The 15733-nt window shown below is 42.4% G+C and overlaps 1 protein-coding gene across 1 annotated transcript; it reads right to left on the bottom strand.

Annotated features, from left to right (window-relative positions):
• Positions 1 to 2170: 2170 nt before the first annotated feature.
• Positions 2171 to 8629, bottom strand: LOC118363635 (NF-kappa-B-activating protein-like). The gene is made up of 8 exons (XM_035744696.2): positions 8067 to 8629; positions 5662 to 5742; positions 5480 to 5544; positions 5183 to 5275; positions 5045 to 5084; positions 3718 to 3903; positions 3364 to 3513; positions 2171 to 3255 (listed from the first exon to the last, which is right to left on the bottom strand). The coding sequence occupies exons 1-8, from the start codon at positions 8429 to 8431 to the stop codon at positions 3081 to 3083; spliced, it is 1155 nt and encodes a 384-aa protein (XP_035600589.1). The 5' UTR covers positions 8432 to 8629; the 3' UTR covers positions 2171 to 3080.
• Positions 8630 to 15733: the final 7104 nt, after the last annotated feature.

The raw sequence follows: 15733 nt of genomic DNA, 5'->3' as shown, positions 1-15733 counted from the left end.
TCCAGTTTAAACTGTTCTGCCTTATTATTATTGGACCATGCTGGTCATTTATGAACATTTGAACATCTTGGCCATGTTCTGTTATAATCTCCACTCGGCACAGCCAGAAGAGGACTGGCCACCCCACATAGCCTGGTTCCTCTCTAGGTTTCTTCCTAGGTTTTGGCCTTTCTAGGGAGTTTTTCCTAGCCACCTGCATTGCTTGCTGTTTGGGGTTTTAGGCTGGGTTTCTGTACAACACTTTGAGATATCAGCTAATGTACAAAGGGATATATAAATAAATGTGATTTGATTTGGTCAATCAACCAACTGCTCTTCCCTCTGCCAGTCTCTCGCTGACTCGGGAGTTAACCCCTCAACTTCTAGTGAATCTTTTGTTTTCATTTCAACAGTTTACTACCTGTGATGTGCTAGATGCCTTCACTAGGGCTGATATGCTAGATCTATATTTGCTGCAGTTCTTTGCCCCCCTGATTGCTGAATCATTAACCCATATTTTTAACCTGACAGTTATATCTGGTACTATCCCCAAGGGTGGGAAGGCGGCCCATGTACTCCCCCTTCCCAAGGTGGTGACCCTTGTGACCTAAATCGTTATCTCCCTATTTCTAAACTTTCTTGCTGAGCTAAAATATTAGAAACCTTGATTCATTATCAGCTAAGACCTTTCTTATCTTATTTATTCTAAATGTACATCATTCGGGTTTTAGACCAGGTCACAGCACTATCTCTGCTGTGTCCCTAATTAGAAATGATGTACTTAACTGTATGGATAAAAAGCAACATAGTGCTGCCCTCTTCATTGACCTGTCAAAGGCCTTTGATACTGTTGATCACTCTCTGCTAATTCAGAGGCTTTCTTCAATTGGCCTAGACCAGGCTGCATGTAACTGGTTTAAAAATTACTTGACAGATAGAACTCAATGTGTATCTACTGATGGTGTTAAATCAGGTTCCCTGGATATTATGAAAGGTGTCCCGCAGGGGTCGATTCTGGGGCCTGTACTTTTTACTGTTTACATGAACAATATCGACTTGTCTGTAAAATAAATGTAACTAGCACTTGTATGCCAAGGATACTGTTGTGTATGCTATTGTCCCCACGGTAGATCAGGCTGTATCCGAACTACAATCTGCCTTCATTGTATTACATAACTTTTTTGACCTGAAATGAGTATTGCATGCAGGTAAAATTAAGTATATGTTGTTCTCTAGAGCGCACAAAATTAACTCTGAAAATGTAGGAATATGGATTACTTTGGATTGTGTCCCTATTGATTATGTCCCTGCTTACAAATATCTGGGCATCTGGATTGAGGAAAAGCTGCCTTTTAAAAGCATATTCATGAGGTAAGAAGCTGAGAATAAAAATGGGCTACTTCGATAGAAATAGGTCATGCCTCTCGCTAAATAGTAGAAAGACGATTATTCCGTTGACGTTCCTATCTGTCCTAGACTATGGCTGCCACTTCATTATAGTCCGTTTTAGTACTCATCACTGCATGCTCTACCATAAAGTTGGTTGTCCCTCTTTGAAGTCACATAGGTTGATACATCACTATGTTTTCATTCATAAAGCCCTTTTACAAAAAGTCCCGCTGTACCTATCATTACTAAACTTTAGACATATGTTACCACACCCGGTCTCAGGGATGGCTCACTCTGGAAATTCCTTTGGTATCTGAGTTAGGTAAATCAGCTTTTAGTTATTGCACCTTATTTGTGGAACAATGTTCAAAATGTCCTTATATCTTTATGTACATATTCTTTATCCCCTTACACTGTGTATAAGACAGTAGTTTTGGAATTGTTAGTTAGATTACTTGTTGGTTATTACTGCATTGTCGGAACTAGAAGCACAAGCATTTCGCTACACTCGCATTAACATCTGCTAACCGTGTGTATGTGACAAATAAAATTTCATTTGAAATCGGATGTTATGGTACGTCTCTAGGGCAATTCAGAGCTGATTGAGGACCTTACTGATGAATGTGCTTGTTTTTTATGGCAATGTTTTTCTTTCTGCTTGCATTTTCTATTTATACTTTGTGTATTTTCTGTAATTCAAGGCTCATCTGTAAGAGACCCATGATCTCAGTATGACTCCCAGAACAAAAAAAATGCCATACCATCAGTGTCTTATGTACAGAAATGCACTTCTGTAGAAATATAGCAAAACAGATTTGTTTAATAGGGTAAAACAATGAACTGGTCTCCTACCACCAGACATTTGAATGTTGTTTACAAGAGGAATGGCTTGGTTTTCAGTGCTAGGCCTTTGCCAGCAGTTGGGCTGCAGCTAACGAAACAGTGGGATACCAAGACGAGCGGGTTGGAAGCTTGCATTTAAACAAACCCTCATTGCTATATTGACCCCAATCTCCTTCCGCTTCCTAAAGCACATCGTGCCAAAGAATTACAATTCTTCCAGTCAGAGACTTTGTATTGACTGAAGCCAGTGCCAGTTAAATAAATGCACATCTCCCTGGCATCAGCTTCTTGGCATCAAGGTTTAGAATAATAAAAAGGTGAACGATATAAAGTCAAGGTAGAATAACCAATATCTAAAATGCATTTCCCAGAGACAATCAAACCTAATTTTAAACATCTAAATTTACCTATTAAATAAAGCATACAACCCCACTATTTTTTAAAATGATTTATTAATCCTGAACACGTAACTTGTGATTTTACAGGCACTTTTCCAACATTAAAAGTTACATTAATAGGTAGAAGGTTCAGGGATGGATTTGATTTATGTTGGGATGCACAATATTGTAATAGTGTATAGAGACATTTTGTATTAGGCTAAGTATAGCTTCCTGGTCCATTCTTGTGTTTGCTTTGTGACCCCAGGAAAACAAGCCCTTTCCAATATTTGTTTTCTGACAACTTTCTACATAAACAAAATAGTCCACTGTGTCAGATGCTTAAAATATAGGCCTAGTTCACAATACAAAGAGGGGAAAAAAATTACATTATCAAATCATGAAACGATGGGAAACTAAACAACGAAAGATAATGTTTGTAAAAAATGGTCTCCAAAGCTGAAAGTTCTGAAAGGAGAGAAACAAAATGGTTCATTTCTCCTCTTTGCCTTTAGTTTTCCTGTACACCATTTCTCTGAAGCTGGAGAGGATTTTGCTCTCCCTCTTTCTCCTTTCCTCCTGGTTGAAAGATGCCAGAGCTCTCTTTTCATCAGCACTATAGATCTGGTTTTCCTTTCTCAGACGCACAGCCTCCATACGACGATGTCTGGGGGTTACAATATTGCAATGAGCGTTACAAAGCCGTCAACCAAATGTGTGAAATACGATGAAACATTTGAAATGTCAAGATGTAAACAGAAGAGTACTAATGTACCTGCTACCGCTCATCACAAAGCCTGACATCTCAAAGGTTGCGATTTCGTTGCTGGTCAACCCAATTTCACCTCTTCTTGGGATACGCTTGCCTGCTTTCACGTACTCTGCCATAGCGGCACCCTCACCCGGCAGCAGTGCATGACCAAAACTAATGGGAAAAGGTATGTAAAATCATTTGGCCATTCATTGATAATAAAAAATAAAAGAATAAAGCGGAATTTTAAAAGCTGAATATAGTGTGGTAATATCCTGACAAAATGTGGAAGCAAGTTGTATTTACCAAGCGACCCGCTAAAACGGGTCAAATTCTTGAATGTAAGAAAGATCCTTCTATGTAAAAAGAGATACTCACTCGAGAGGCTTGTCATCCTGGGACAGGTGAGTGAGTGGGGCCTCAGGGCCCACCATGTGTTCGTCGATGCAGGTCCTTTCCACCCACAGATCCCCGTTGGCGTCCTCCTCCGACCCGTCGCTGCTGGAGTCGCTCGCTGACTGCTTGCGGTTCTTCTTCGCCTTCCTCTTCTTGGACTTCTTTGACCTGTGAGGAGAAGCCAAAACACGGTTGAGGAAAACACTGGTTGTGTATAGGTATGTCATGTATTTGTTATGGACAGTTAACTACAGTCGTGGCCAAAATTTGAGAATGACACAAATATTAAATTTGCTCTCGGAGGATATGTTGGTACGATTCTTTATTCATGGCTCTGTTTTTAGGCAAAATTGTGAGTGAGCCCACTCCCTTGGCTGAGAAGCAAAGGATGCTTTACTGTTGGCATGACACAGGTCTGATGGTAGCGCTCATCTTGTCTTCTCTGGACAAGCTTTTTCCCGGATGCCCCAAACAATCGGAAAGAGGATTCATCAGAGAAAATGACTTTACCCCAGTCCTTAGCAGTCCAATCCATGTACATTTTGCAGAATGTCTGTCCCGGATGTTTTTCCTGGAGAGAGGTGGCTTCTTTGCTGCCCTTCTTGACACCAGGCCATCCTCCTTCACCTCACTGTGCGTACAGATGCACTCACACCTGCCTGCTGCCATTCCTGAGCAAGCTCTGTACTGGTGGTTCCCAGTCCCGCAGCTGAATCAACTTTAGGAGACGGTCCTGGCGCTTGCTGGACTTTAGGTGCCCTGAAGCCTTTTTCACAACATTTGAACTGCTCTCCTTGAAGTTCTTGATGATCCGATAAATGGTTGATTTAGGTGCAACCTTACTGGCAGCAATATCCTTGCCTGTGAAGCCCTTTTTGTGCAAAGCAATGATGACTGCATGCGTTTCCTTGCATGGTTGACAGAGGAAGAACAATGATTCCAAGAACCACCTTCCTTTTGAAGCTTCCAGTCTGTTATTCGAACTCAATCAGCATGACAGAGTGATCTCCAGCCTTGTCCTCGTCAACACTCACTCCTGTGTTAACGAGAGAATCACTGACATGATGTCAGCTGGTCCTTTTGTGGCAGGGCTGAAATGCAGTGGAAATGTTTTTTTTGGGGGAACAGTTCATTTGCATGGCAAAGAGGGACTTTGCAATTAATTGCAATTAATCTAATCACTCTTCATAACATTCTGGAGTATATGCAAATTGCCATCATACAAACTGAGGCAGCAGACTATGTGAAAATTAATATTTGTGTCATTCTCAAAACTTTTGGCCACGACTGTAGATATGAGTGAACTTACTTTTTGCTCTTCTTCTTTTTCTTCTTTTTCACTTCCTCATCTGAAAGATAACTAAATTAGAGGGTGAAATAAACTTAGCTGGACAAGCAGCCTCTGCACTTGAATTTTTTTAAATTTTTAAGGTGAAACATTTCTCACCACCAGAGTCCGACTCTGACTCGCTGTCATTGGAGTGTTTCTTGTTCTTCTTCTTTTTGGATTTCTTCTTCTTCTTTTTCTTCTTCTTATCATCTATGAATTATAGTGCATCTGTCTTGATCTCTCGCCAATTCAAGGGTGTAATCAGAACATACATTTGACTTACTACATAATATAGTATGCCCAGGTTACACTTTGTTCTTGACTAGTCAATGCATGTCATTCAGTCAGATGTAGGCTAACTGAGAACAGACTTTTATAGAAGGATTATTATAAAAGCTAATTCAGCATACTCACCGGATGAGCTTGAATCTGAGCTGCTGTTTTTCACATCCTCTTCAACTGGGGTATGTTCATCAGAGCTTATTGAAAAAGGACACAAAATTATCTAAATGTAGATAATTTGGTAGTTGGTGTGTATAGCCCAACTCTTTGAACTCTTATACTTGATTAGTCAGATCAGATGCATAATTACTTACTCTGGTGCCATTACTCTTGGTGAATAGCCCCAGACTTCAGGTGATCCGAGTTCACCAATTCTCTCCCTCTCTTGTAGCCGCCTGGAATAAAATTCATATCATTAGAAATATACAAGAAATACATTAAACCTTGTGACCAATTGACTGATGACCAATTGTAGTCCTTGGCAGAGGAAGAGGCGAACCGAGAAGTTCTCACCGCCCAAAATCTGTCCACAAAAACAAGCCCACGAAGTGAGGACATTTTGTAACGAGGTCGAATTTAGTCAACAAAACATGTAATTGCTCATTTGCTGTGTGAGGCTTATTTAATCTGATAGAAGGGTCATAATGGTTGGGTTGTTACGAATGTACTGATATAAGTGGACTCGTGGCACTTCGCAACTTACCCCTAAACAACTTTATATTAGAGTTCTGCCTGTTGTCAAAGAGATAGATAGGATTCATCAGGGATATAACCAGCTTTAGCATGGACATTGCCATTGACGGCTTCCACCATTTAAAGTAGTCAACTGGGTGGGGATTGCTATGAGTTGGGTGCAATCAGCTAAGGAAGAAGAAAATGCACTGCAAAGATGATTCCTCTCTCTGTATAGCCTGTTGATCACACTATCTGCCCTCTCATTGGCTAGAACGGTCCCACCTGATCTCGCCTCCTGGGACTACGGTTCCGGTTCAGGAAAAAGATGGCGAAATGGATGTTGAGTTTGAGTCGAGCAAATGTTGGTAAAGACTAATGTTCTGAATGGACAACTTTAATAGCGAAAACTGGAACAAAAAGTAAATTGTTTAAAATTGGAGTGGAAGATACGTGTATGAATGATAATGAATCACTTGTTGGGATGCGTTTGTTGAGTAAGGATGCATGTGGGAAACACGTTTAAGGTGTTAAATGGTGAAGTATGCGCTGGGAAAAGTAGAGTCTGTCAGAGTGACCAGGAGTGGTCTTATTTCAAATAATTATATTTTTGAAGAACAGAGGAAGATTGCAGTGAGCATCAAAAGAATCCGAACAACAGAAGTTGTGTTTTGAACTTTGGAGTAGAGCACCCGTCAAAGGAGTCATCTCATGGGTGACGACAGATGTTCAGGTTGAATACCTGAAGAGCATTCCTGATTCCTGGTGTGGTTGGTGCCAAGCGTCTGACCCGCTGGGTGAATGGAGAAAAATAAGAAAGTCTGTCGCTCCTGTTGTTTTTTGATAAAGAACAAATACCTACGCATGTGAAGCTTAGTTATGTAAGATACGCTGTAATAGCTTTCGTCCCCAAACCATTACAGTGTAAGAATTGTAAAGGATTTGGCCATGTTTCAAGTGTGTGCAGACAGAGTATATTGAAGAACGGTGTGTAGAATGACGACAGTGTTGCAATTGTGGGGTGGGGGGGATCATGATCCCTAGTTCCTGGAGTGCCCTGAAAGGGTGAAGGAGATTGAGGTGGCAAACATTTGAGCAGTCAACCGAATCTCGTAATGCGGAGGAGCTTAAAATAATTAAGAAAACAAGTGATGCTAGTGAAGATATGGTAGTGGACGCAACACAGCCTATGGTAAATGTTTGCTGCCAGTCAAAAGATACCGTGTGTTCATTTTTTGAATAAAAAAGGCAGAATTTGTAGTGTTCATTGCCACAGTTATAAACTGTACAGCACAAGTCTCAAAGAAGTCTAAGAAGCTGGACATTATTGTGGCTGCTGCAGAATTGTTTTGGGGATTTAAGGATTTTACATCTTCAGACTTTGCAAGGGGTACTGGCGCCGGAAGACCCCACCCTCCCAGGTTCCCCTTGAGCCTGTGTAGGTATCGGATCTGTTCAATTTTTTTAACAGAAAAGTTTGATTTAGTTTATTGGTTGTTTTTCTTGTGCCATTTTTTGGAATCCTGTTTCCTTCCCGCATAGTAGGTTTCAGGATGCACATTAAATTGTGTGATTGCCAATATAACACAGAAATAAATCTTGCCTCCTCCCATCATTGTTAGAGCGGTCGCTCCAATAGCTTAAGAATTTCACTGTGCCCTGCAATTACATCTGCGACCCTGTGCATGTGACTAAACTAATCGAATATTTTATCAAAACAATAGACAATCTTTGTCCCAGGCTAGATGCACAAGTTCCAATAGCCTGGACTCCAATTCGTCCAGAGTTCACACACCTGAATCAAACGATCAAGACTGTGATTAGTTGAGTCAGGTGTATTGGCAGCTTGGACTGGAACAAAAGCCAACAATCTGCGGCCCAGGAGGTCATCTCTGATTTGGCTCATTTTAAACAGGATTTCACAAACCCTTGAAACAATTTGCCGTTTACCAACTAGTGTGGGTCAAGCGTTGCATTTGCACGGATATAAACAGCTGAGACCAGGTTGTAACTAATTAACTTGTGCGCGCCAACTCCATTTACCTACCTGGAGATGAAGGCGTCTTGTCTCTGGCGTTGAGCATCATCCCGTTCGTAGTAATCATTCCTGCCACCACCACCTCCGTATCTACCAGCGCCGCCACCGCGCTGATCGGACCAGCTGTGGTTACTGTACCTCTCTCGAGATCTAGAACGACTGCGGGGGTTTTCCGTACGAAACCTTTTGGCATTTCTCTCTCTCATTTCTCTTTCTCTCTCGGACATTCGGGGAGGTTTATGGTCTTCTTCATATCTGGGGGCCTTGGGCATGGGCCCAAAGACTGGACTGGAGTCGCGAGATCGACTGCCGCTGCCAGATCGGCTCCGTCGTCGTCTCCTGGAGCCTCTCTGTTCTTGATCGGACAGAGGCATAGTTTTCGTCTTATGTCCACTAATACGAACAGCCTAAATTCGATATGAAGGCGAAGAATAAACAAGACTAGCTACCTAATCTACTGATTAGGCCACACAGCGTTGTTTCTCCGTGAGTTAAGAAACGGGAAATGATTTTGTCCGTGGGACTGTAAACAGGTCCCCCTTGAAACATGCAGCACAATGCTCTTTAGTTCCGCGTAGTTAACAGACGCTCGTTCCGCGTAGTTAACAGACGCTCGAGCAAATGTTGCTGTCTTATCAATACATATCTGGACATATCTAGTTTGAAACGTTTTGAACTGAGGCAAGTGTGTAGATACCACACCAGATGCAACTGTTTTGACACAAATGTTACGACTCCTGTTGGCCATGCATGATCTAGCAGCAGGTTGTTTGTCCCGAATTTGGAGAGCGGTTGACAATGGGACACACCCATAGTCTCCAGGATCCCAATAGAATTCGTTGTATGGGGTGTGCTCACGTAGCTTACAGTCGTTAGAAGGATAGTTATCATAAGGGGGAAATATTACTGTTTGTAAAGCACCACTGATAAAGTTGTTTAAACTGACTCTACACACCCAATCACATGCATTTTTTTAATAATTGCGTTGTTTGCTTTACAAACCTCTCATACCGCAGTCGCAAGTCATATGAATTACAAGGCTGAGACAATAATACAAACACACCTTTGTTTTATCACAACCGGATATCAACATCATCAAATCACCTCTGCGTACTCTAATACAGTGACAACTCAAATATGCCAAAAACTAGTCATACCCGTTGGGACCAGACAGCATCAGACAGATGGCCTACACATATAGTGACAGTGGGGCACAGTTTTGCTTGCTCGGATGCTTTCTCTGGTGAGACACATTCAGCCTTTTGCGAATTTAAGGAAAATTGTTTTGTATGACCAGACTGCTTACACTTATGTTGATTTTGTTCACCTACACCAGACGCGATCAGGTGTAGGTTTAAATATCAAAAACTCTGAACCATATATATTTATTTAGGACAGGTCAAAAAGCATTAAACATTTATGGCTATTTAGTTGGCTAGCTTGCTGTTGCTAGCTAATTTGTCCTGGGATACAAACATTGATTTGATATTTTACCTGAAATGCTACTCCAACGATTTATCCACAGATAAAGGGGTAAACCAAGTTAGTTTCCAGTAATCTATCATCCTTCAGGCCTTATGTGGTGTTTGGCAACCAACTTTGAGGTGCATTACCACTACCAACTGGCCTGGAGTGTTAACCTCAGTTCATCTTTCAATCACCCAAGTGGGTATATGCTCCTAAAAACCAATGAAGATGGGAGGCAGGGCTTGCAGCGCACCAAGCGTCACAAATAGAACTAAGTTCTATTTTAGCTCCTGGCTATGCAGACGCTCGTTGACATGCGTGATCAGTGTGGGGTTGCATAATGTCAATGTGTACATTTATTTTACGACGCAAGCGTGTGGTCTGCATGTCTAAAATTAATATCGTTGGTTCAGAGATATTTCAACCTGCGTGTCCTGGTCGCGTCTGGTGTGGGTGGACAAAAATCGTGGACAAAAATCAACATGAGTGCGATGGCAGAGGCACGCACGCGGTCTGGTCAGCATGTTAGTGTATGCCTATAGTCTGAAATTGCCTCTGGAAACTTGGTGTGTATGCTTGTGCAAGTTAACAGATCACTAGATTGATATGCATGAATGTGCAGTGACTCCTGCTTGAAGGAGGGAAGACAAAGTGCTAAAGCAAAATATATATATATTTTTAAACAACCAAAATCAAACAGTTGTCTGCATGGCGAGAGTCTCCCCAATGAATGGAGGAAAGGTGTATTTATCCCTAGGACAAACCCGAGCCCAGGTGTGTCCCATTTCGCTGAAGACCCTCCCGGCTCCACTCACCGACATCCTATTAAGGAAAACAAGAGCAAAGAGAAAGAATGGGAGGGTCGCCACAATTAGATCATTAGATTGATGGCCATTTTGTTTTGCCGATACTTTTTACTGCCCACGCACACACACTCATCTCTACCTGTGTAAACTATGGTTCCTCCTGAAAATATTCGGTGGCACAACCTTATCCAGGTCCTAATACTCATAATAATGTGGTTATTATGTGCTAACATAGCAAGGATTTATTTCTTACTAAAGCCAATTCTAAAGTATAATTTCAAGTGTAGTAATCTAAAAGGCTCTATCTACATGGTCAATCCGACATGCATGGCCTCTGCAGAAGTCAGGATATTAAAAGCCAATTTATCCTGGATCCGAAGATTTGGACAAGAGCTTCAAGGCACTGCATGGTCAATCTGGCGTATGCATTGGCTGTGCAGCATTTACATACCTTAAGGGAAGAATTCGGCAGTACCTGTATGGTTAGTGAGAAAGTCCATATTGCAAATGTACGGTCCCTTACTAGACGTCCGAAATCGTTTGTAAAATTCGGACGGCGTCGGGCCGAGCGGCAGGGCCGGACCTACCAGGAAGTCATCAAATGAACGTTGTCGGACATTCGGTTTCCGTTTTACAAAAATAATAAGATTTATGTCATTTTTCCCATGTCCCGGAAATTCCCACAAGAGGGCATAAGCAATCATATGGCTATTGCTACAAAACATCACGATTCACGACGGGGCCTTATCTCGAAAACTGAAAATATTTAGAAGCCGAAACTCGGTGAGCGTAGGGGCGGCATAATGGGCAGTTGGCCCCGAACAAGATGGCGTCTAGGCCTCAACGGTTTTTGAGTTATGGCCATTTATCTGGGATTAAAGGTCCAAAATGAAAATAGAGAAATTCTTTTTCCACTTCACGTCAAAGTCAAGGAGCCTCCGGTGTCAATAAAAAAGAACCAGCCATTTATCTATCGTCATTTAAGAGAAATCGTACAACGACACCTTGGTGATGTTCACGGATAGGTGTTTTTTTTCAACGGTTACAGATCCAGTTGCAGGTTGTTCTTACGAATCTTTTTAAAGTGTGCTGCGGAGCTCTGCGAGATTTCTGTGATTTTCTATGATTTTCTGAAATAACACACACTCACTAAACCCTCCGTAAATAACTCAGTTCTTAACGTAAAGACTTAAAACTCGGGATTCTGTAAAGGCATACCCCAATCATGATATGAGTTTATTTATAGCTTCCTGTGCCAACCGGAAGTGCCTTTAATGGTGTCACAGTGGCAGTTTCCATGGGTTAAAAAGGTCAGATCTTTTCAAAACTTCATATGTGTGACTAGGTAACCCTCATGAACTGTAAATCAGTCATTTCTCCCAGCAGATGTCAAAGAAAAGCTCTCACACGCACACACAGCAAGGATGGAGTGAAAAAGTGCGGTTCTTAAAGACACAGAGAGCAGGCAATGGCATAAACATAATGTCTAGGCCGTGCCGAGTTCAACGAGATATCCCGCTTGACCGTAGCTCGCTCGGTCTGAGCGCAGCGACCATTAGAAAAGTAGGCCCAAAATGAAGCCTGCCCCACAACGTCATTTGCTTTTGGGTGACAGTGAGAGAACCGTTAGGGTGAGAAGCACAATTCGACCTCAGGTATGTTCCTAAGGTCCTTCCGATCCGTGCAAGCCTAACGTTGACAGTGTGGCATTAACCCTTAATAGTTAAAATAAGGTGTTTACTTCAAAGAGTTTGCATTGACTTCTCTCCCCATAGGAATACATTGCCTGCACCCCTAAATTCAACCTGAAGTCTATATGGGTTATGAATGCCGTATGAACCTGTCTTTGATGACAGTCCATCAGGACAGTATGAGGTCTACCTGTGTTGATTCTAAGCTTCCTGGACCAACCGGAAGTGGTTAAAATCACCCTAAAAGTGTTTTTCCATTACCTGCCTGCAGTTTGATAGACATAGCGCATTCAACCCTGTGTAAATCAGTCAATTCTTAACGTAAGGACTTAAAACTCAGGATTCTGTAAAAGCATACCCCAGTGAGGATATGTCTTGACTTATAGCTTCCTGTGCCAACCGGAAGTGCCTTAATTGGTGTCTCAGGGGCTGTTTCGAGGGGTTAAAAAGTCAGATCTGTCCAAAACTTCATATGTGTGATTAGGCAACCCCCATGAACTGTAAATCAGTCATTTTTCCCATAAAATTTCAAAGGAAAACTAAATCACACAGACACACAACTTGGAAGGAGGGACGTATTGGGGGTTGTAGAGACAGACAGTGCCTCCAATAGTTAGCTTTGTTCGAGCTAAAAGAACCGTCAGACCTAGAGTTCCGAAACTTTAGAAACCTGTTCTAGACCTCGGGTCGATAGTGCGTGGTGAGTTAGGTGGCTCTAGAAGGTTCTCGGACCGAGAAATAGCCTCGTACATTTGCAATGATTTCAATTCATTTTGACCATTACGAAAATGGCGACATTTAGAAAAGTCTCAGAGACACAAGACTAGGTGCATTGGAACCGGCTCGGCCCATAGAGACGGACCCCAACGTTTCGGTCCGATCGCTCATTCAAGGACCCCATAGCAAGGCATGGAAAAAGTGGATTTTCAGCACCAATTAGGGTTTTACTCGGGCACCGAAGGACCTATCGAGCCGAAACTCGGGATTCGGGGTCGCCTCACATAGGCCTTCACATAATGTCTGACCTGGACCCGCAGCTAGAACGTAACTATGTGTTTTACGTTTTTATTATGTTTTAAACTAATGGCGCTGTGAATTATGGGCCTGCTCTGACATATGTGATAGTTGGCTTCTAAATGAGTTGGAAAAAGTGGGTTTGGTGTCAATTGGTATCAGTTTGGTGTCAGAATGACATCTAATTGACTGGTGGACACTGACTTGCTAGTTGACTTTTGTACATTAGCAATATGTTTAAACGGAGAGGGACCATCACCAAAATGGCATTCTGAAATCAACACAAAAAATGGCATCACCATAGTCTCCAGGCTGTGCAGAGTTCAACGAGACGCCCCGCTTGACCGTAGCTCGCTCTGAGTGCAGCGACCTTGAAAAAAAAAAGAAGGCGCAAAGGAAGCCTGGCCCTCAATGTCATTTGCTTTTGGGTGACAGTGAGAGAACCGTTAGGGTGAGAAGCACAATTCGACCTCAGGTACGTTCCTAAGGTCCTTCCGATCCGTGCAAGCCTAACCTTGACCGTGTGGCATTAACCCTTAATAGTTAAAAGAAGGTGTTTACTTCAAAGAGTTTGCATTGACTTCTCTCCCCATAGGAATACATTGCCTTTACCCCTAAATTCAACCTGAAGTCTATATGGGTTATGAATGCCGTATGAACCTGTCTTTGGTAACAGTCCATCAGGCCAGTATGAGGTCTACCTGTGTTGATTCTAAGCTTCCTGGACCAACCGGAAGTGGTTAAAATCACCCTAAAAGTGTTTTTCCATTACCTGCCTGCAGTTTGATAGACATAGTGCATTCAACCCTGTGTAAATCAGTCAATTCTTAACGTAAGGACTTAAAACTCAGGATTCTGTAAAAGCATAGCCCAGTGAGGATATATGTTGACTTATAGCTTCCTGTGACAACCGGAAGTGCCTTAATTGGTGTCTCAGGGGCTGTTTCGAGGGGTTAAAAAGTCAGATCTTTTCAAAACTTCATATGTGTGACTAGGTAACCCTCATGAACTGTAAATCAGTCATCTCTCCCAACAGATGTCAAAGAAAAGCTCTCACACGCACACACAGCAAGGATGGAGTGAAAAGTGTGGTTCTCAAAGACACAGAGAGCAGGCAATGGCATAAACATAATCTCTAGGCCGTGCCGAGTTCAACGAGATATCCCGCTTGACCGTAGCTCGCTCGGTCTGAGCGCAGCGACCATTAGAAAAGTAGGCCCAAAATGAAGCCTGCCCCACAACGTCATTTGCTTTTGGGTGACAGTGAGAGAACCGTTAGGGTGAGAAGCACAATTCGACCTCAGGTACGTTCCTAAGGTCCTTCCGATCCGTGCAAGCCTAACCTTGACCGTGTGGCATTAACCCTTAATAGTTAAAAGAAGGTGTTTACTTCAAAGAGTTTGCATTGACTTCTCTCCCCATAGGAATACATTGCCTTTACCCCTAAATTCAACCTGAAGTCTATATGGGTTATGAATGCCGTATGAACCTGTCTTTGGTAACAGTCCATCAGGCCAGTATGAGGTCTACCTGTGTTGATTCTAAGCTTCCTGGACCAACCGGAAGTGGTTAAAATCACCCTAAAAGTGTTTTTCCATTACCTGCCTGCAGTTTGATAGACATAGTGCATTCAACCCTGTGTAAATCAGTCAATTCTTAACGTAAGGACTTAAAACACAGGATTCTGTAAAAGCATAGCCCAGTGAGGATATGTGTTGACTTATAGCTTCCTGTGCCAACCGGAAGTGCCTTAATTGGTGTCTCAGGGGCTGTTTCGAGGGGTTAAAAAAGTCAGATCTGTCCAAAACTTCATATGTGTGATTAGGCAACCCCCATGAACTGTAAATCAGTCATTTTTCCCATAAAATTTCAAAGGAAAACTAAATCACACAGACACACAACTTGGAAGGAGGGACGTATTGGGGGTTGTAGAGACAGACAGTGCCTCCAATAGTTAGCTTTGTTCGAGCTAAAAAGAACCGTCAGACCTAGAGTTCCGAAACTTTAGAAACCTGTTCTAGACCTCGGGTCGATAGTGCGTGGTGAGTTAGGTGGCTCTAGAAGGTTCTCGGACCGAGAAATAGCGTCGTACATTTGCAATGATTTCAATTCATTTTGACCATTACGAAAATGGCGACATTTAGAAAAGTCTCAGAGACACAAGACTAGGTGCATTGGAACCGGCTCGGCCCATAGAGACGGACCCCAACGTTTCGGTCCGATAGCTCATTCAAGGACCCCATAGCAAGGCATGGAAAAAGTGGATTTTCAGCACCAATTAGGGTTTTACTCGGGCACCGAAGGACCTATCGAGCCGAAACTCGGGATTCGGGGTCGCCTCACATAGGCCTTCACATAATGTCTGACCTGGACCCGCAGCTAGAACGTAACTATGTGTTTTACGTTTTATTATGTTTTAAACTAAAGGCGCTGTGAATTATGGGCCTGCTCTGACATATATGATAGTTGGCTTCTAAATGAGTTGGAAAAAGTGGGTTTGGTGTCAATTGGTATCAGTTTGGTGTCAAAATGACATCTAATTGACTGATGGACACTGACTTGCTAGTTGACTTTTGTACATTAGCAATATGTTTAAACGGAGAGGGACCATCACCAAAAGTGACATTCTGAAATCAACCCTAACGAGCCATGGAGATGAACCAGAATCACTGCCCAGCTATCCCGAGTTCATCGGGCC

This window comes from Oncorhynchus keta, chromosome 30, assembly GCF_023373465.1.
Source record: "Oncorhynchus keta strain PuntledgeMale-10-30-2019 chromosome 30, Oket_V2, whole genome shotgun sequence".
Taxonomy (NCBI): domain Eukaryota; kingdom Metazoa; phylum Chordata; class Actinopteri; order Salmoniformes; family Salmonidae; genus Oncorhynchus; species Oncorhynchus keta.
Note: the sequence above shows the minus strand (reverse complement) of the source record. Positions and strands in the feature narration are given on the sequence as shown.